General features: G+C 36.9%; 3 protein-coding genes across 3 annotated transcripts in view; all 3 read left to right on the forward strand.

The window, feature by feature from the left end:
* The first annotated feature begins 1,405 nt into the window (after positions 1-1,405).
* Positions 1,406-5,190, forward strand: LOC105439067. The gene is made up of 4 exons (XM_030989836.1): positions 1,406-1,691; positions 2,619-2,786; positions 4,077-4,150; positions 5,174-5,190. Exons 1-4 carry the CDS (start codon positions 1,606-1,608, stop codon positions 5,188-5,190), a joined length of 345 nt encoding a protein of 114 aa, XP_030845696.1. The 5' UTR covers positions 1,406-1,605.
* Positions 5,191-9,488: 4,298 nt separating this feature from the next.
* Positions 9,489-13,909, forward strand: LOC115925839 (hemocytin-like). The gene is made up of 5 exons (XM_030989837.1): positions 9,489-10,547; positions 11,001-11,100; positions 11,507-11,665; positions 12,508-12,590; positions 13,760-13,909. The coding sequence occupies exons 1-5, from the start codon at positions 9,489-9,491 to the stop codon at positions 13,907-13,909; spliced, it is 1,551 nt and encodes a 516-aa protein (XP_030845697.1).
* Positions 13,910-14,994: 1,085 nt separating this feature from the next.
* Positions 14,995-22,572, forward strand: part of LOC105439069 (mucin-2-like) — a 50,556-nt gene continuing 42,978 nt past the window's right edge. Inside the window, exons 1-12 of the mRNA XM_030989838.1 lie at positions 14,995-15,155; positions 15,469-15,712; positions 16,405-16,543; positions 17,068-17,373; positions 17,906-18,314; positions 18,857-19,094; positions 19,458-19,647; positions 20,090-20,187; positions 20,575-20,621; positions 20,851-21,192; positions 21,483-21,685; positions 22,377-22,504. Of these exons, the coding sequence (XP_030845698.1) occupies positions 15,038-15,155; positions 15,469-15,712; positions 16,405-16,543; positions 17,068-17,373; positions 17,906-18,314; positions 18,857-19,094; positions 19,458-19,647; positions 20,090-20,187; positions 20,575-20,621; positions 20,851-21,192; positions 21,483-21,685; positions 22,377-22,504 (2,462 nt within the window). The 5' untranslated portion in view covers positions 14,995-15,037. The remainder of the gene's footprint in view (positions 15,156-15,468; positions 15,713-16,404; positions 16,544-17,067; positions 17,374-17,905; positions 18,315-18,856; positions 19,095-19,457; positions 19,648-20,089; positions 20,188-20,574; positions 20,622-20,850; positions 21,193-21,482; positions 21,686-22,376; positions 22,505-22,572) is intronic.

The following is a 22,572-nucleotide window of genomic DNA, read 5'->3' on the forward strand; positions in this document are numbered from 1 at the left end:
AATTGAATATATTCACCTAATTCGACAAGGAACATAAACAGATTTTTAGAAATGAAGAAGAATTGTTCATCATATTGCATTGAAATTAAATAATAATAAACACAAACAAATATTTCAAATTATGAAAAAAGACAGAAAAGGATAAATGAAAAGGAATAAGATGGATAAGACATAGACAGAAGAGAGAGGAAGAGGAGGAATCTGCTGAGGAAAAAAAAGTATAAGAGTGACATAAAATGTTCATAACATTGAAGAAAACAAATCACCCCCTCCTTGGGAGCAATTTTGCACCTTTGTTTTCTGTATTTCTTTATGTTTAAATTGTTTGTTTACCTTCATTGTCAGAGACTTTTTGCTAAGTACACATACATATCCCCCACCCCCCCCCCCCCCCCTCCTCTAAGGTTAAAAATTCACTACATTGTACATTGCCTTTTAGAATTTGAATTGCTGGTCTGGAGATCTATAAAACCATGGGCAAGTAGAAGAGACAAAGTTAAATGAGAATTGTCTTTAAGCATTTGAATTGCTGGTCTGAAGATCCATAAATGCATGGAAATTAAATGAGAATTTGATAATATTATACAGTTGAGGTGATATAGGAAGGGAGTGTGAAGTTTCAGAAAGCTACTGTGAGGAACATGGGGGAGCCGAAAGACAGAGGGGGAGATATGAGAAAAAGAGAGAGAGAGTATGTGTGTAAATAAAGGAGAAACAACGGTGCTAGAGAAGGGGATTTGGAGGGAAAGGAGAGGAGAGAGAGTTTTGGAGGGAAATTATGAAAATGAGATCGATTTGAAAAAGATATTTATGTACAGAACAGAGAGACTTGGAGACAGAAAATCATATACATGTAGGAAGATAAACAGGAATAGATAAGGAAAAAGAAAAGAAGGATGAATATGAGAATGAGAAGGAATATGGATATTTGTGAAAGTGACTGTCATGACAACATACATAAATTTACAAACAAGGTACATGTATATCCGGAATATTTTATTCACATTTTTTTTTAAATACTGAAATTTCCTCATTACATGACATGTAATCCTCATGTTCAATAAAAGCTTGATAATGCATCAACATTTAATCTGGACGTTTCTATACTCACTTTATAAAATTATGCAATTGTCTCATCCTGAAGTTGCTGACATTTTCAAGTTTACTCAATTCCATCTGTCACAATGTAGCCCCAAACACTACTGAGCTCACAGTTCAATTAAAATAAGCATTTTGTTAATTAGTAAAACTGATGTAATAGGTTGTTTGCATTGTTTACAGCTGTTACAGTGTCCAAAATTGAGTTCCCTCTGATATTCTTATTATTCTAAAGACAAATTGGATTGCTTATTACTGAACATCCGGTGCCAGATTACGTAAAGGCAAAGAAGAAAAAAAACCTGGCCATTTCCTTGGTTATTCAACTTCAAAATTAGATATAAAGAAGGTGTGGAGCAGTTCATCTTCATATTGATGACAGAAAACTGTCTGAATCAAAAGAGAAAACAGCTGATTTCTTCCCCGAAAGTGTTTTTAAAGACAAGAGAACTGCATGGTATCAGAAGTCATTTGAATTGGTCATTTTAAGCAGACGTGGTGCAGAGTATGATGGGGTTGTGGCAACGTTGCCTGCCAGTGCTTCTTGTTGCATTGGTATCGCTTGCAACATGGCAACATTCAGCTCATGCAGAGTAAGTGAAAACATTATTTCTTGTAATTTCTTCTTCTTCTTTTTTGAGAGAGGTTAAAGATGGTAATATTATCAGTTCAATTTATATTTTTAAAAGGTTTTGCCTTTTCAACACATATATACTTTACTGAGCATTTAATAGTTAATTTAAGTTTTAAGCAATTGATATCTAAAAGCATGTTATATAAAAATGAAACCATTATCTACTTTTGGCAGATGTATGTTAAAAAAAACATCCAGGGAATAATCAGAAGAAGACATTTTGAAATGACTATGCTAGTTGTGGTTTCATAATGTAATCTTACTTTCTATGGGGTATTCATACATGTACCATGGTACAACTAGAATTACAGAAATTAAACATTAATTCTTCTCTTTCTAAATACTAAATTTTTTTCACTAAGCTCATGCTTCAAGCATTATCGAATCATTTATAGTTATGGATTGATAACAATACTGCACTATTAGTGTGTATTTTAAATGAATTTTATACCTTGTACTGATCATTGCAGTTGAGTTATATCTTTCATTTAAACAAAACGGTGATTTTGATTTTAATCTGGATGAAATGACAACTATAGGTTTTAATTCAGGCATTACCAATATGGAACATTTATATTTATGGATTGATAACAATACTGCACTATTAGTGTGCATTCAAAATGAATTTAATACCTTATACTGATTATGGCAGTTGAGTTATCTTTCATTTGGTCAAATCAGATATATTTTTTTCACTCTGGATGAAAATGGCAACTACAAGTTTTACTTCAGGCATTACCAGTATATTTATATTCATGGATTGATAAAGATACTGCATTATTTGTGTGAATACTCAATGAATTTCATACTTAATACTGATTGTGGCAGTTGAGTTATCTTTCATTTGGTCTGGATAAAAATGACTACTTTAAGTTTTCTCTTACAGATCCCGTTTCTGTGAAGGATCAAAGAAGGTTCAGCAGGAAGTGACTGAGCGCAGTCTGCTGCCTTGTGTTGACCTCCGTGACCCGAAGGTCAAAGGTGAGGGATGGATTCTGGACAAGGATACACAGCCCTATGAAGTGGAGGGAGTAACTCTCTGCCCTGTTCTGAGGTAAGTTTGTTTTCTTCTACATTTAAAAAAACAAAAAATGTACAGTAAAACCAAATGAATATGAGATCCCTAGTCAATAGGAACAAATATTGAAAAAGTCATTGGATATAATCTATCTCAATATTTACTTTGGCCCAAATTCACAAATGAGGTTGAAATTAAACCCATGGTTTAAACCCTCATTTACATAACCCATTTGGTTTTAAATTAGCTCAAATTAAGTGTACTTTGCCTTGCGCGCGTCTAATATTGGACCTCTGACAGTGTCGCGCTTGTTTTAGACCATGGGTTATGTAAATGAAGATTTAAACCATGGGTTAAATTTAAACCTCCTTTGTGAATTTGGGCCATTATTTTCCAGTATCTACTAATTTTTGTATTCATCATGAATGAAAAGAAGGGAAAAGGTTGGCATCATTCTTGATCATGTCAATGTCAATCGTGTCAAATTATTCATTCAATTTTTGTTCCTATTCCCTCTATTCTGTTCCTCTTCATCCTGTTTTATATTCCAGCAGTGAATTTCGAATTTGAAAAAGTCACAAATGTCTGAGAATTTAACTCTAGGACAATATCAAAACCTGATGTATTCTCTAAAGAAAGTGATGTTTACATACTTTTATGGTGATGCAGTAAAGGATATTGGCTTGCATACAAGACATTCTGAGAACATTTTTGTAGTGGAACAGAATAATTCATAAGTAAAAATTTGTTTTATGCTTATGATAACACTTGGATAGTAAGGGGCCCTATGACAAAATGGTCTTTTGTTGGTGAGACATATTGAAGTTTTTGTATATATATTCACAGTTTATGCACAGAGCTCAGTGAGTTGAATATAAACATAAAATTACTGAAATTCAGATAAATGTACAGCCAAGAATTTGGTAGAGTACACTTTAAAAATACCGGTATATGGACATGCATTCCTTTAATTATGGAAATGTCAATGAATATATATGAACCTAACATGAGCATCTTTGTAATATACAGTGTTGCCCATGAAGTTGGAATATATTTTTGTTACCACTTTTTATGAAATGGTTGTGGCAATATAATTGATTCTTGAGAGATAAAACTGTTTCCACAGAACTCTATAGATCAATCTAAAGAGTCGTACAAATTGATTAATAAAGTTTTGAGAACATAAGATATCAATAATGAAATCAAAATGTCGCAGTCACTTATTGAAAAGAGGTAAGGAACCGTTATTTTAACTTTACAGCCAACAGTATAGCTTTGTCACAGTACAAGTTCATAACTTTGAGAATTCTCTTCTTGTATTTATAGGTCTGGTTTGAAAGAGAGCATTGTCCCAACAGTAGAGTGTTGCTCTGGCTACCAAGGCCCTCTATGCGATGACGGTGTGTACATGTATTTAATTCTATTCTCATTTATTTCATTCTCGGTTACAAAATACATTGATTCAAAAGATAAAAAATAACTCACTAAGAAATTTAGAAAATGAAACGGGGAACTACATAAATAAAGCCCTCAGGCCTTGTACAAGTATAGTTCCCGAAGCATTTATAGCATAATGTAAAGCAAAGATTTGAAAGAAGAACAAAACATTAATAAAAACAGAAAATGAATATATATATATATATATATATATATATATATATATATATATATAAAACACAAATATATATTAATAAGGATATATTGACTGCTTTGAGAGGCATAGTGGTTTCTATAGGGTCAAGGGAAACTCACAACCTGCTATGACCCCAAGGCGCTTGCGCCGCGGGGTCATAGCAGGTTGTGAGTTTCCCGAGACCCTATAGAAACAACTATGCCTCGAATATTAAAAGCAGTCAATATATATTTTATATACCGAAAAAAAGGAAAATGTTGACTCACCCATTTAGGTTTCCATCTCATCGCACAAAAGAAACTTATACGGTAACACGTAAACCAAAATGGGGATCGCAGCAAAATGACGTCACGTTTCACAGCCATGGAAAAAGTGCTATGAAAAATGGATATAAACCGGTAGAGCCGGGAAAAATGACTATGAATTTCAATTAGCGGGCATGGTTGGGGATCGCAGCAAAATGACGTCACGTTTCACAGCCATGGAAAAAGTGCTATGAAAAATGGATATAAACCGGTAGAGCCGGGAAAAATGACTATGAATTTCAATTAGCGGGCATGGTTAAGAACATGACTGCATTTTCAACCAATCAGAAGACAGGATTAGTAAAGAATCTTAAAATGAGGTATATAACACAAAATATAAACTGATGGGGCTTCCTCTGGGGCTCCCACAGGGTGAGGTAGTATGTTTTGAACTTTAGAAAGTTGACAGTATGGCATGCTATTAAAAAAATGATAAAGAGAAGTGCCAAAACTTGTCTCATAAAATCTCTTACATGTCTATGTAGGTAAACTTGTGGCATAATTGTTTTGATGAACATATATAGGCACTATTTCTTTGAGATAAAATGTTGTCATTTTCTGTAAAGCTTATCTGTATATGTACCCTTGATTATATTTCTCCTGTATCATATGTTTGCCGATAAAAGTATTGTTACTATAAATGTATGTGAATAATAACATTGCAAAGAAAATGTTTAATATTTGAAATTAAATTGAGCATTAATTTTTTTCTGAAATTCAGCTGTATTCACATTTTTTTGTAGAAATATCTCTTTTTATGTAATTTTCTTGTAATTCCATTTTGCTTTATTGTATTCTAAGTTTAAAGGTAAAGATCAGTATTGGAAACGCCCCAATTTCAAAAAATGAAATGGAAGCTCTTATTACCAATCTTGTGAAAGAATATGTTTTGACTAATACATGATGATAAAAAAATTGCCGGGAAACCGCCTACTACAGTAATTGATATATTTGGTAAATTAGTTTATCAATTGGTCTGTGAGAGATGAACGCATGTGTCCCGCATGTGTGCATATAGTCCCATATACATCTTTTTGTGTTCAGTGCTTGTAGCTTTATGAAGACTGGGCCAAATTTCTTATCATTTTGATGATTCCAGAACCTTGCAGTACACACCAATACTTATATGCTAGATGATCAACCTTTTCTGATCGATTCCACAACGTTTCTTTCACAATGCGATCGCATGACCATAACTGGTCTTTACCTTTAAGTGTATACAACATCCAAAATAACATGTTGAATCTTGGATTTTTTCTCCTCTGATATTCAGCTATTTGTACCCTTGGTTGTGCTAACGGTGGGACCTGCGTAGCACCTGAACAATGTGCCTGTCCAGCTGGCTTTCAGGGGTCTAGGTGCCAGTACTTCATAGGTAAGATTTTTGGAAAAAAAATGTTTTCATTTTTTTTTTTTTGGGGGGGGGGGAGGGGAATGAGACGGTGTATGATCATATTCTGCTTTAAAAGGCATACTGAAAAACAGCTTGAGACAGATCCATAATTCTGTCAAAGAGACTGGGCACCACAACTCATAGGTATATATTGTACTAATTCAGTAGAACCTGATCCTGGGTCTAAAATTATTTATTTTGTTTTAAACTGCAATTTTTCTCTCTTTCCCCCGTTTTACCTACCTTTACTTGTAGATGTTCTATCAGGAGCTATGAAAGAGCAGCTTTTTAGCATAAACAAGAGAAGTGGAGATGATGTAAACGATGATATTGAGGATGATGATAATGATGGTGAGTGTCCTTAGCAACGATACAATATGGATCCTCAACTGCCGCATAACATTTCGTTTTTAATATGAAGATTGTTTTCAATCCACCCACCTTCAATTTACCTTTTTTATCTCAGTGCTTGAGTATATATCAAGAAACTGATTTCAGATTAAACCTCTTTGTTATTCATTGGTTTATTTTCTTTACAATGAAGTGAACTACCTGTCAGTTATATAGCTATGGTTATAAAACTGATCAAATATTTAAACTTATATAAGATGTATGTATTACTATAGAAATTATTGAATTTATTCACAATTTACGTGTTCATAACTTCAACTTTCAGATTTTTATAAGAATTTCTTTAAAAAACATTACAACTAGGTTTACAGTGTAGTATTATTAATCTAAAAAGTATGAGTTGTAGGCAGGGAAGAATCAAATGTACAGAGGAAGAAACCTAAAGGGATAAACTTTCATGAATAAGAATAAAGTTTGAATTGTAACGTGTTATGATACTTTATTGCAGTATAATTCAGTATACACATGTACCTAATTATTTACCTGCTTGTATTAAGCCAAATCCATAATGACCTACAATATTAGATATTTGCCCTTCATGGAATGGAAGGTTTTAAGCTAATATTTCAAAGGGTACCATGGTTTTATTCAAAGTCTTGCATTGAGTTAAACAGCATTTTTAATGCATTTATATAGTTTCTATGAGACCTGAATAATATTTCTTTCTCTGCACTTTAAAAGAACCAAACATCTATGTATTGGGGACAAATTGATTTTGTTATCGTATATTTTTTAGATTCAAAGGTACTCTATGGAAACAAATTTTTCATATTTTCAAGAATTCTTTGAAATATTCATGAGTGACACATTTGTGATATTTGTCATCTCGTATCTCATGCTTCCATCTCACGAAACATTATATTAAACAAATACAGTTGTATCTTTTGACCTGTTTGCATTGTACCAAGTACATACATGTACATATTTTGTATTCTTGATATCATATTCTATCATGTCAGACAAGAGTAGATGAAATTTGTTGTGTATCTATTATGCTGTAAATCATGAAGATGTTACAAAAGGACTTAAAAAGTTAGCGTTGATTAAATCATTATACAAACACATTCAACCTGTCTCCTGGTCTTCATTTGATGTCTAATATTAGTCTTATCACAAAAAGAAAACTGATTAGATCCCTTGAAGACCAGGAGAAGTGGCCTTGAAAGTGTTTGTCTTTTAATGACGTCTCTGGCATGATATGCAAATATCTTTAAGTTTGCCTGTTAGAAGTAAGAGTTGTAAAAAAAACATCTGTCAAAAATGTATGATCCAGCAACACTTGCTCCATGGCCATTTTGTAACACTAATTGAATACCTGACTTCTTAATTAATTAACTTGCTGCCCCAAATTATTTTGATGTTTGCTTGATCAAGCTTTGCATTTGTGTTGACTGATCAGTAACAGCTTGATAGCCAAGAAAGTAATTAACTTTGACTCAATTTCACAGTCTGTTTACCAAGTAAATAAGGCAACTGGTTGATAAAATTTTCAATGTACATGTACAAATATTTCAAAGAGGAGACAGCATTTTGAATTTGCTTATTGAAACTTTCCATTCCTACCCCCTCCCCCTCCCCCCTAAAGAGCAAGAGTTGTGGGAGTATTGAATACTTTTTCACATTCATTAATAGTAAATTAATATAGGGCCTTACCAATTACAATCGCTTACAGTATTAATCAAGTCACTGGATTCAATTATGATTTTGTACTGTACAGAACACACTCTCCACTCCCCAGGGAGTATTCCATATGTTTTGAGATGCAAATCAGTCTTCTTTTCAGGGTATACAGATGTACTAATAATACTAAACATAGGGGACCTCTAAAATATAGTTATCAAGATATCTCTGACATAGATATTTAACATACCGAAATGCCTTGGTTCATTTCACAAAAAATTCTTCATCCCCTGCCACTTTGGTATACCTCAGTACCAGTTCATTCACTTAGGCGAGGCGTCAAAAATAAATATACCAGCCAGCGGCAGCTAACTGCACTTGTGCGTCCTGGCTGCATTTTTTAAATTAGCTCAGCCGGCTACCGCTGGCGGTAGGACCCTCAATTAACTCATGATGTCATCATAATGGTCTCCGAACAAAAGCATGCGCCGGCTGCCGCCTTTCGAATGGAAACCGAGCCTCAGATCCCAGCCTGGCGCAAGCCGGCTGGGCTAATAAGTGAAAAATAATTGCCCCAGCCAGGCTTCGGCCGTAATTGCAGCCTCGATGCGCCAATACGTGAGGCGGCAGCCTGCTGGTATCGATATTTTTGACGCCTCGCCTTAGCCAAAAGACAATCTCCCAATTAATTTACCTCTCAAAGAATTATATTTGTTAATGCCATTTTCGATGTGTTTTTTGTTTGTTTGATATCTCTATCATAATCACAAAGACTTCACACAAAGCATTAAAGGCATTTTCAACACCCTGTTGAATCACCTATAGTGACCATATTCAGATGATATAATATGCCATTGTAATATTCAAAAGTGATGTGAAAGGCTATTAAAGGGATCGTTTAACAATGTTAAATCTGAGATGCACGGCCCTACGTGTAATCAGTGTCCGTGATATGGTGTTATACTGAAGCCCTAAAAAAAATTACGCTTCAAAATGATCAAGAAGTGCCTCAGAAAAAACAACCTAAGACTGACCGGTTTTACCATACTTGTTTTCCCTGATAGACTGTAGTTTAATGAAAACCGTTTGCAAACGCAAAATTTGATTTCGATTTTCAATCGTAAATATCTTGATAATCAGACAGGCGATCGGCTTGTAAAATTCATGGGGTTCCTGACTGACCTAAAGGTTAATAATTATCATTGCAGCATGAGCTAAATCAAGGATTTTTAAAAGGATCTAAGACAAAGTGACTTTCCATACACATATATGTACATTAATTTCAGTATGCCATTATCGTTTACATTCCATCTCAGAGACATTGTACACTTTATCTTACTTTGACAGATGATGAGGAGTCTTGGACTGAACTAATGATGATAGAGAAGAGAGGAAAACATTCTAAGGAGAACAAGAGCGGTTCCAAAGAGTCACCAAGGCACCACTCCCATGAATCAAAGGAGAACAAGAGTGGTTCCAAAGAGCCATCAAGGCACCACTCTCGTGAATCAAAGGAGAACAAGAGCGGTTCCAAAGAGTCACCAAGGCACCACTCCCATGGATCAAAGGAGAACAAGAGCGGTTCCAAAGAGTCACCAAGGCACCACTCCCATGGATCAAAGGAGAGCAAGAGCGGTTCCAAAGAGTCACCAAGGCACCACTCCCATGAATCAAAGGAGGACAAGAGCGGTTCCAAAGTGTCACCAAGGCACCACTCCCATGGATCAAAGGAGAACAAGAGCGGTTCCAAAGAGTCACCAAGGCACCACTCCCATGGATCAAAGGAGAACAAGAGCGGTTCCAAAGAGTCACCAAGGCACCACTCCCATGGATCAAAGGAGAACAAGAGCGGTTCCAAAGAGTCACCAAGGCTCCACTCCCATGGATCAAAGGAGAACAAGAGCGGTTCCAAAGAGTCATCAAGGCACCATTCCAAAGAATCAAAGGAGAACAAGAGTGGTTTCAAGAGCGGTTCCAAAGAATCATCAAGTATGGAGAGTCGCTTCACTTGGGACAGTTGGAGTGGTAGTTCTTCAGAAGAATTCACAACATCAGCCCCGAGCAGAACCTTGATCCACCACAAGCCTCCACCTACAATACCCCCTGCTCCTGCCTTTCGAGCTCTTCACTTTCCTGAGACTGATGAAGACGATGAGGTGACAACTCAGCCACCACCAACAACCTTAGCTTTCCATTACCCTTGGAAACGTGAGGATGAACATCTTGTTACTGAGGCACCACTGGCCAACAACTCTCTCTCCTTGCGGACTTCAGCAACTTGCATGTCCTGGAGTAGTGACCACTTTGTCACCTTTGATGGTGTCCAGTACAGTTTCTCTGGGACTTGTTCATACACTCTTGCGGCAGCCTTAGACGGGACTTGGCAGGTGACCATTAGGAACCAGGACTGTGAACTTCTATCAACATGTTACAAGGTTAGTGGCAATGGGCATCCCACTCCTCACACCATTTTATATGTGATTATAACAAAAGAAAATTCAAGGGGTTTCATCAGCTTAGGTACTGTTTTGAATGCTTATTAGAAATAAACAACAGTGCCATATTTATATTGGAAATATTGTGTCACTCAAACAATAATACCTTTCAGATTTTCACATAATGATAGTGAATTCTGATGCAGTATTTAACATTTTCTAAAATCATTCTCTTAAATCAATCTTATCAACCCCTTCCATTTTCAAACATATCGGTACCTAATTTTGAAATTTAAAGACAATTGAGTTTGATTCATTCCCTTACTTTTTCAAAATATATATATTTTATTCTTTGAGAGACGGAACAGGTTTTCAATTCTGTCTGTTGTATAGAAAAATGAATACTTTTATTAACTGCTATATATTTTCTTTATTTGTTTTTTAAATCACCAGAAATTGGAGTTCATTCTTGGCTTGGATGTCATCAATGTTGAACTAGATACAGTCTACATTAATGATAGTCCCATGTTCTCTTTCCCCTACATGGAGAATGGTAACAGTTTCTTCCTTATTCAAATTTCTTAATCTTTCTGCAGAAGTACATACATGTACAAGTATATATGGACATTTACATGTTAATAAATCATGAATTGATGTCACATATATAATACTCTTTCAAAATGAGAGGTCATATATGGGAATGAAAAATACTTAAAATAAAACTCTGAACGGGGTTTAAGGGTTGCAGCCATGCAGACCCAGTGTATGGTATCCATTTGTAGTACATCCATCATTTGTAGTGAACTGCAGTCCAACTCTCTGCTTAAATTTCTCTCCTGAATGTTGCTACCTTGATTTATTTAATTTAATTTAATGTTTTTGTATTCTAGTATAATTCTGGTATAATTAGGTTTAATAAAGGTTCTAATATCGTACACCTCTTTTTTTTAATTCTGTAGGTATTTCATTGAAGAAAGTTGGAGACTTCACCTATCTGGAGAGTAGCCTAGGGGTCCTTGCTCAGTGGGACAAGAACATGACTGTCTATATCACAGTGTTAGCTGAGCTCAAGGAATCTACCATTGGTCTATGCGGCATGTATGATGATAATCCAGAGAGTAAGTGTATTCCTTTGGAACTTTGCTACTCCTTATTACCTCGTTCGTTCATGTCTCCTTAGCTAGATCAAGATTGATGTACAGTTCCTAAATGAAATTGAATTAAATTACGTTCTTCCATCGCCTGATGGCTGTGATGGCCGTCTCATTTACCAGGGCCAGGTCTTCATCTGTGCAACCCGTTCCGCCCGAACTGCAAGATGTGGTCCATCGATGTAGTGCAAGATGAGGTCTCTTACCTAAGGGTGATTTACAACAAATCCTGGGTTAACTCTTTTTATGCCACATGACTTATCTTCCTAATACGCCACATTGTATTTATCATGGCATAGATATACCAAAGGCTTTGAGATTATGTAACTACAGCTGTGTATCCAGTGCAAGATTAATCTATATACGAGTGTTACAAGAATTGTCAGAGCTAATGAAGACCAAATTGCATGTGTAGCAAACGAGCAACTGTGCTGAGAGGTGAAGAAAGCAACCAAAGTGCTGAGGATGATTTACAAAAACCTGGGTCAATACTTCTCTTATGATTTGTGAATTGAAATGACTTGAATTCCTTCCATCATCACATTATATGCAAAGATAAAAGATGGAATATCATAACAGATTGAAAATACATGTATATTTACTTAATCTACGATCAAAATTCCTGCTTTGATATAATAAAGAAAGTATAAGCAGTGATAGTAGAAATGGAAAATGGTGCATTAGAAATAATACCAGGTGTAAGTAAAGATGTATCCTGTATGTGAAATATATATTCGACATGTGACAGACTAGGATTTCAATTTGTAGCAGACAAAGAATTAAAAGGAAATAAACATTATTTGCTACAGATGACTGGTTAATGAGGAACGGTGATCAAGCCACTTATGCAGCTCAAGTGGCTGTATCATGGGAGGTGCCTTATCCAGGAGAGGTAAACCAAAAATGCTCTTATTTGTTTATTTATTTGTTTTATTTTTAACAGGGTAACTCTATCAGTAATCCTGAGAGGCCCTATACAAATTATAGGTAACAAATACAGAGGAAATTAAATGAATTTTAAATACATACTCCACTATACTATACTATACTTATCATGGATATGTTTATGTTTGCAATATATGTGTCTCATTTCTCTATAAATGTTATTTCATTTATCTCTTCTTATTTTTCTTCTTTTTCCATTCCTGATATCTCTCTTCATAGTGATTGTTTTGGTTAAATCATGCATCTTAATATGATTGTGTAAATTAAATGTACGTACAGTATATTTGCACACTTTTCCACTTTCAATCTTTCTTTTTAATTTCACCCCCTCCCCTTCTCTCTTGCTCTTAAAAACTGTTCTGTTATATGATATATATATATATATATATATATATATACATATATTTTTTTTTTTTCATCTTCCACACAATTTTAATTTTCTCTGTCTAACTAGAATCAAAATATTGAAATTATTGCCAGTATGAAATCCTCAGAAGTCAAATGTGAATTTGTAATTTTACCGACTTGCTAATCAATTTGTTGACACCAATTCCTGTGATCAGCACTTGGCATTCATCAAGAAATCATTTATATTATGAGTCTTTCTGTTCATTCTCAATGTCTATGTCCTTGACCTACCTTGACCTAAGTCTTCCGCACCATCTGGGAGATGTGTGATGGCTTCTGCTTCATGACCCAAAGCCAGATCTTCCTATCTTGTGACGTTCTGGTCGCTTCTGTGAGGGATCCCAGACATCTATTAGCACAATCAGCCTTTACACAATCAAGCCATTTTTTGGCTGGTTTGCCCCGGGGTCTATCACCATGAATATTTGAAGTTAGGAGTATCTTTGAGTATCATGATGGTCTCATCCTGTTGACGTGGCCAAAGAATCGCAGTCGTTTTTTGGCTATCTTGTCCAGAATGGTTTCATCCAGTCCTAGAGTCTTCCGAATTGTTGTGTTTCTTATTTTATCTAGTCTCGTTACACCCAAGATTTTTCGGAGGCAGATCATTTCGAGGTCTATGTAGATTAAGATATATCAATTGATATGATTAGTACACCTGTAGGTGCACCTGTAAAATGTATATTGCTTTTTTGTTTACATTTCCAGAGCTGTCAGTCCATCGTTGACACCAACCCCTGTGATGTACACTCAACGCGCTTTGAGATGGCAGAGAATCTGTGCCAGGTTCTAGCTGAAGCTGAGGAATTTCAACTTTGCCATCAAGATGTAAGATTGGATGAAGCATTCGCTAGATGACATTAAAGTTACTTTTTTAATTTGACATGGAACCTTTTTTACAAATAAGTAGATACGTTTTGAATTTTACGTTCAGAGGGGACATTGCAATATCTACTCATTGTCATGTACATATTGAATAAAATTTGTCATGTAAGATGGGAACAAAATTATTTATAGACAGCCATTTTTGTCTCGCCTGCGTAGCAAAAAAGCGAGACAAAAGCGCCGCTTTTCCGGTGACGGCGGCGACGGCGGCGGCGTCAACATCAAAAACTTAACCTAAGGTTAAGTTTAAGAATTTTTGATATAATTTTAAAGGTTTAAGTTCTTAGTCAATGAAACTTGGACTATAGGGTTATCAAGTATCCCCAATCATTTGAATAGTATTTCAGGTCACTAAGTTAAGATCAAAGGTCATTTTAGATCAACAAACTTAGACTTTGTTGTGGCATCAACATCAAGATTTTGAATTTTTTAGCATATTTTCAAAATTCATTGTTCAAATTCCATGAAACTTGTACCCAAGGGTTATCAAGTATCACAAATCATATGACACAAATTCCAGGTCACAAGGTCAAAGGTCAGTAGACTTGGATTATGTTTTCACAACTTAATATGAGAATTAATAAAAAAAAAATTATTAATTTGTTCATATTTCATTCAAGTTATCAATCGTGGTACATTTAATAGTAAATAATTCTTCTGATGATTCTTAGCCAGTAATGCGTAATGCAGGCGAGACCGCCGAGAGCGTTTCCCTTGTTAACTTTATAATGCAGATCAATTGCACCTTCATGATTGTTAAGATTGTTAAGATTAATAGCCAAATACATACATGTTCTTGGGCTACCACCTGTTATGTAATTTAATGCACAATGTTTGTCATTTCACCAAATAAAAGACAGCTTTGAACATAAATGTAGATAAACCATTTAATGTATCATTCATAGAACAGACAGCTAAAAACGCTGTCAGTTTCAAACATCAGTTCAAAACATCTCTGTAAATTGCATAGAATCTGAAGGGAATAGAATTATCACGCAAATCACCACCTTAACTTACTTCAGAGTCAATTAACCATGTGTTTTTTCCATCTTGAAGGTTGACCCTGGCCTGTTTGTTGAGAGCTGCGTGTATGACCTGTGTATGTTTGGTGAGTCGGATGACCTCATGATGGATGCTCTCTGTATCTCTCTGGACGAGTATTCCCGGCAGTGCGCCCAATTCAGCGTGGTCCTGGAATGGCGAACAGAGGAGTTTTGTCGTAAGTACATGATGTGAAATTAGCTTTAGCGCCTGCCTGCATAGAAAGACCATACATGTAATTATGCTTTTACAGGACCATGTACATAAACAATATGTAATAATATAGACCACTTAACTGTATCTTGTCTCTCTGTAGTATATTTTTTATAAGTTTCACAGGTCAACAGCTTGCATGCAATGCATGTACATTTTAAAGTGCAATTCTCTTGAAATGATTTGACAAGTATTAAAGTAGATGAATAGCAAATTAAATGGAGGCTGCTAGAGGAATGCTCAGCCAATTTATATTCATCATGTCTTTAAAATCCCAGCCAAGCAGTGCCCTGACATCATGGAGTACAGTGACTGCAGTAGCCTCTGCCCGGTCACCTGCGAGGCTCAGGACCCTGTAGAATCGGCCAAGCACTGCCCAGCTGACTGCGTCTCTGGGTGCCAGTGTCCTGAGGGCACGGTCCTGGAGGGGGGACGCTGCATCACGGCTGACCAGTGTCCTTGTGTCCATAATAGGGAGAAGTACCCGCCTGGAGGGACAGTACGGTCAAAATGCAATCTATGGTCAGTACCTTACACCTCCTTCATCAGTCATATTTACATGCTTCCCCAAGCTTGTAAAATTCTAAAAAATGATATCAACCAAATATAAATAAAAATACCTTAATTAGCAACATCAGGCACAAACCTCAAAAGATCGTTAAGAGGCCCCTCTTTTAATATCTTCATCTGTCTCAGAGTGGAGAAATTACAGTTTGTAAAAGTGCAGTACAACATTCAGAAAGCATGATAATTCCACTCCTGGCACCAAAGTTTTAGAATATGCCTGATAGTACCTGTGACAAATGTCTAACAGTCTGCTTTTCAATCCATTTGCAAATTGATTGGTGATCTTCATTGTCTGACAAGTGATAAAGAGGAAAATAAAACCTTACCTGCCATTTTCATCTTTAGAAGATTTTAATCCCACTCCTGGCACCAAAATTCCATTTTTTCCCCCAAGCATGTGAAATATGAAAATAATATCACAACCAAATATAAATAAAAGTGCCTTAGCATTTTGTTCATGTTTATTTGTTTGTTTTTGTTTCATACATTAATGAGGAAGATGTTTTGGGTTGTGGACAGTCTCCATGCAAGCTACCATCATTCAGTTGTTAAGTGACCCTCATCTGACCTTTTACATGGGCTTGTAACTTCCAGAAAATTTGCCTTTCTTTCAAATCCCACTCTTTTAATTTTGTTTTCTCCTATAGCACATGTGAGGGAGGGCTTTGGGATTGTGAGCAGTCTCCATGCCAAGCTACCTGCCAGTCAGTCGGTGACCCTCATTATCTCACCTTTGACAAGAGACAGTACAATTTCCAAGGAGGATGCCGCTACATTCTAGTGGAAGTATGTACCATTTAATAATAATAATAATAATAATAAATACTTATAGAGCGCACTTATCTTATAAATTACTCAAGGCGCTATACAAAATATAATACACCAATCTCTCTCCAGAATTTTAACTCTGAGTATTAAAATAAAAACCGTTTTTACATGTTTCTGGAATTATTGCTTAAAAGAAAGTTTTTGGTAGGATGTTCAGGAAGGAATGACTTTGCTGTAGACAACAGTGCTGTGATGTTTCAAAGATGAAATAGTTTACAGATCCCTCATGCAGCTCATGTAGGAGATAAACATATTCATGTATTCTAATCTATTATTTTAGCAATGGAAAGGCTTTTTAGACAGAAAGAAAACAAGTCACATATGTTGTCTATGGCTCAAGAGCCGTTGGGGATAAGATGTGATTATAATGTGGTAGGATCTGTATTGACAGAATTCTCCCTGATCTACAACCTAGTTGTTTCTATTTAAAGAGCATGACATAAATATGACAAATTGACAAATTCTTTTGTTGAACATTGCAGGATTTTGTTGAGCAATACCTGACTGTTCTGGCAGAGAACGTGGAGTGTAACATGCGCTCCTCCAGAAAAGTCACCTGCACCAAATCCGCAACTGTCATTGTCAACGGAACCAACCCGATAGACCTCAAGCAGAACCAGATCGTGTTTGTTGATGGCGAGGAAACCATCCTGCCTTACACCAATGGAGAGGTGGTAGTGCGAAGAGCATCCTCTAAGTTCATCTTCGTGGAGGGGAATGGATTCTTGGTGAAGTGGGATGGGATCAACAGGCTCTATGTGACACTGTATCCAGAGTATATTAACAGGGTAGGTTATACCTTCGACTGGGAATTGATCAAATCAAAATGTTAAATGTTACCTCCCGACAGATATAATTTGGTCAAGAAAAAAGTACTTGCATTTGTTCCACAAAGATCTTTTCAAGTTCATCAGATGATTTTATCATACATTTTAAGACAGATTTGAGGCCTGTGGTACTGACAGTTAATACACAATTGTAGAGCATGCCATTAGCAATGATGCAGTGATAGAAGCTTTTGCGAAAGAAACAAAATTATATAAATGCGGCTCAACATGAACATACATGCATGTTTATGATGGTGTGGGGTTTTCTTTTTCCTATCTTCTAAGAAATCATGTATATTGCTTGTATGTAAGCAACCAGGGGGACCTACAGTACAATGTACCAGATTCTCTAGAGCATTTCTGTAATTAAGGATGAACGACTGAGCAAAGGTCATTAGCGTTTCACCTTGGTCATCCTAGATATGATGGTTATGGGACTAATGCTTTCTCACCGAACCAAAGTTAATAGTAAGAATTGTTTGTATTTTCTTAGGTGCGTGGTCTATGTGGTACCTACGACCACAACCAGAACAATGATTTCATGACGCCAGCTGGTGACATCGAAACCAGCATCGTTGCATTTGCCAACAAATTCGCTGTGGACCCTGATTGCCAGGAGACAGAATCCCCGCTCTCGCTCTCCCCCTGCAGCCTCAACTCCCACATGGAGAGCTTTGCGGCCGAGAAATGCGGGGTAATGAACAGCGACGCCTTCAGGCCCTGCCACGGAAGCGTAAGCCCAGACATGTACTACGACATGTGCCTGTATGATGTCTGCGGCTGTGATGCGGGGAGTACACTGGAGTGCCTTTGTGAGGTCATTGCAGGGTACGCAACGGATTGCGCCAACGAAGGGGTGTATGTGGACTGGAGAGACCACCCCTCCATATCCGAGTACTGCAGTAAGTGTTTCAAACATCATTGATTAGCCATGTTTTTGTTATAAATTGAACCTTGTAGTGCTGTTGTGTATCATAAGCATACCCATTCATTGAGATGCATGCTTTTACAATTGACACGTGCACAATATGTGGTGAAATCTTACATTTACACGTATGTGCAGGTGGCTCAAAACCCTCATTCTTCCTCTACATAGAGATGAACATCACTATCCAACGAAAAATACTTCTACAGTATTGTATTTGTTATTGTTTTTCGATAAATCAAGTTTAAAATATATTTCAATGGATGTTTTAAGACTTCAAGAAATTCAGTTTGTCTATATAATTACAGTGTAGCTGCTACTTTAAATACACCTGTATATAATTGTTTAATTTAAAAAAAACATATATTAAGCCATATCAAGTCAAATGAAATGAAATAAAGTACATATTTACACCCCTTTGACGAGAAATGTGCTTTGAGGAATAAAACACAGACCTCAATTTTACCGCATGTTTGTGCATTCCATCATTCCATATGTTTCTGACAATTTTCCACCAAGGTGTCCAGTGTGACGGTGGTCAGGTCTACCAGCAGTGTGGGCCGACCTGCGGTCAGACCTGTCGTGACCTCTCTGTGACCTGCATGGAGACGGAGGATTGCGTGGAAGGATGCAACTGCCCTGGCAACACTGTCCTTGACGATGAGGGTAACTGTATCTCGCCGATCAACTGTCCCTGCTACTATCAAGATCAGTCCTACCCTGCTGGAGCTCGCATTGAACAGATGTGTCAGGATTGGTAAGGGCTTCATCTTTCCCACGAGCATAGAATGTTATTTTTTGATAATCCAAACTAGGGTTCTTGTTATGTCTTTATATTTGATAATTGTGGAACCTTTTGGTCATTGTGAGTCTGATGACTCTTTATTACTGTACTCAAAGTTTATAGCCCTTCTGATGCACCCTAGTTTGGACTGGCCCGAGTTATTTTATACTGTGCCAAATTTTAAACCGCTTCCGAAATGACTTTACTCAGACTGGCGGCCTATATTTTTTTTATATACTGCTCTTTCATAAACCAAGGGTGCATATGAGACAAATACTGTTACCATGTATGTACTGATGTTTTTCTTCCATACTCTGTTTTCTTTGCACCATCAAGCTACTGCATCAATGGATCCTTCCACTGCGAGGGTGAGAAGTGCAACGTGACCGACATGTGTCCAGAGAACCAACTCTACGACACGCTGGCCCCAGGATGCCCTGTGACCTGCGAGAGTGTTGCTCATGGCTTTAGCTGTGGAGTAGAGGCGGGCCCCGGATGCATGTGCCCGGAAGGTTACCTGCTAGATGTAAGTGTTTGAGTGGAGATGGTGATCATAGGTCTCCACATTATCGGTTATGCAAAGAGGTCATTTAAGAGAATAAAATGCTTTTTATCTATGAATGTTATTCAAATTTTATCTTGCAAGTATCCAAATTTGGTTAGGTTTTGAAATTCATCAATGAACCCATATATATGTGTGCAACTATCAATGAACTATGTCTAGTGTATATTTTAGTTCAGCTTGATATGTAGTGTATTAATATACTATATTTTTATGACAAAATTGTAACAAATAAGTGTAGCAGTGTTATATCCAAGTGTTACTGTAATTTATTGTTTGTACATAAGGTCGATGTGTTGGGCAAAAAGATGAAAATTACCTGAAAAGGATACCTTCTTGTAAAAGATGGGGGTCATCATTGTATATGTCATTTTCCATATTTCCTCTTGTTGGCATTGTCTTGTAGGGAGATCTCTGTGTGCTGCCATCTGAATGCCCATGTTACCATGGAGATAGACGATATGAACATGGAGAAGTAGTTCACACTGACACGTGCAATGAATGGTGAGTATAGCAGGGGCATAGGGGTTCAGCTATTGAGAGGGCACTATAGTTACAGATATGAGATAAAAAGCCAGGCTTTCAGGTGTGGGGAGGATACTGTAAAGGATTTTATCGATCTTCTTTTCATGTTTCCTCCCCTCTTCTGTTCTTATAGCCTCTACTTTTTTTAAAGCTGTTGATGGGAGGGGCACACGCCCCTTGTGCCCTCATGTAGCTACTAATGAAAAGTGACATTGTTGAAATGTAATGCAAGTGACAACAACTCTCGTTTAATGGCCAATCAAGATTGTAAATTCAACACTCATGCTATAATGGCAAGCTACTTTCCCACATAACATTCAGAAACTTCCCACTGTATAACAATAATTTTTATTGTACTCTTTACAGTTACTGCAATGGTTCTCATTGGCAATGCACAGATCATGATTGCCCAGGTACGTACATATGCATGTAATTTATCTCCGGGGAAAAAACAAATAAAACATTTTGAAAAATGATTTGAAACCAAATAGCATATAACTTCAATCTTTAGATTAGGTTACGACCCTTAATAACTTGAAAATTGCCAAGACCCTCCCTACTACATGTTCCAAGTTTCGGAATGTGCTAATTCCATCTGTTATGCTTAGACCAATTAAAATTTTTGTTTATTGTTACCCCCAGGCCTGTGCTCTGCTGTGGGTGAAGGGCACTACACCACGTTCGACGGCAAGAAGTATACCTTCACCGGAGACTGCCGCTACACCCTTGCCCAAGACATCAACGGGTCATTCTCCATCGAGGTGGAGAACATCCAGTGTGGATCCAGCGGCGTCACCTGCACCAGGGCCATCGAGATCATCTTTGACGACGACTCCACGATATTTCTAGTGCGGGGAGGTGAGGTGACGGTGAATGGAGTGCCGGTCTCACTGCCCAAGTACTACTCTGCGTGGAGCATAGAGCGATCAGGGTTCTTCTATGTCATCTTCGCGAACTTTGGACTGGAAGTCCTTTGGGACGGAGGTGAGGAATGGTTTGTTGGAACATTCTGGAATGTTCGTTTATATGTTTTACATAAACATTAGGAAGAAATTTTGGTTTTATAACCTGTCTATAATTGCCATCTGTTACCAGTGGTTATTTTTTACATTTCTTTCATAGACAAATTCAACTATATATCTTTAGATATTGTTTTATACAAAATAATACAAATTGACCTCAGATCCCATCAGATCCATATGAAATTGTTCATCTTCCAAGTGTTCAGTCAATAATGACATACTATATTAATTTGTATATCAACCATACTGTAGGTACCAGAATCTACGTCTCAGTCACGCCAGACTTTGAGGGCCGTCTCTCCGGTCTGTGCGGAAACTTTGATGGGGACCAGGAGAACGACTTCACAGCTCGCAACGGCGCGGTGGAGCACAGCAGTGATAACTTTGCCAACAGCTGGAAGGTCAGCAGTGGATGTCCAGAACTTTACAAAGAGGACCTGGTCCATCCTTGCAGGGTAGGTTTAGGGCTAAGAATGCTCAAGAGTTGTCTTTGATCATTGTTCCTATTAAAGCCCCACTGCACTACTTACAGTATAGCTACTAATCGGTGACCATTGGTCCCCATGATCCCCTTTTTCTTATGTTAATTGAAAGCTGATTTAATGAGATATCCACCTGTCAGTGACCATGCAGGGTGGTCTACTCCCTCTTGGCCAAACTAGTGCAGACCGGCATTAAAGGCTGAGTACAACTGCCTCCATCAATACTGAAGATTACTGTAGTCTTTTTTATGGTACATGTACCACTACAGGGAGTTGCCGGTTTGCCGATTGAACTACTCCTTTAAGGTGTAACTTTCCTGCATGTATGTATGGAACTTCTGTAACCCAGAGAACCTGGCTGTTTGATTTTTTTTAATTTGACAAGTACATGCAATATTAAAAAGCGAGTTGTAGATATTTAAAAATTGAAAGAAAAAAAAACTGGTTACAATCATTATTGATCAATTTTCTTTCAGAATAAGTTGTCAAACCAATAAATCTGTTCATGAATGTTTGGAATATTGTTGATTGTTTCTGCTTCATATGGTTAGAAAACAACTTTAGACTTAACTTCAAAATATTATAATCTTAAAATCTGAGAAAAAGGTTAGACAAAAAAACAACAACAACAATAATAATAATTGATGAATCTTGTTATTTGTAGGTGAACAGTCATCGTGAAGCTTGGTCGCAGCGTCGATGTAGCATCATCAACTCCAGAACATTTGAGCCATGCCACTCTGTGGTAGATCCAGAGGCATACCTTGCTAATTGTATCTATGATTCATGCGGGTGAGTTCAAGATTCAAGATTCAAGATTATTTTATTGGTCCATGCTTGCAAACATTACATAGAAATTT

The sequence above is a fragment of the Strongylocentrotus purpuratus genome, unplaced genomic scaffold, assembly GCF_000002235.5.
Source record: "Strongylocentrotus purpuratus isolate Spur 01 unplaced genomic scaffold, Spur_5.0 spur5_scaffold_19, whole genome shotgun sequence".
Lineage (NCBI taxonomy): Eukaryota > Metazoa > Echinodermata > Echinoidea > Camarodonta > Strongylocentrotidae > Strongylocentrotus > Strongylocentrotus purpuratus.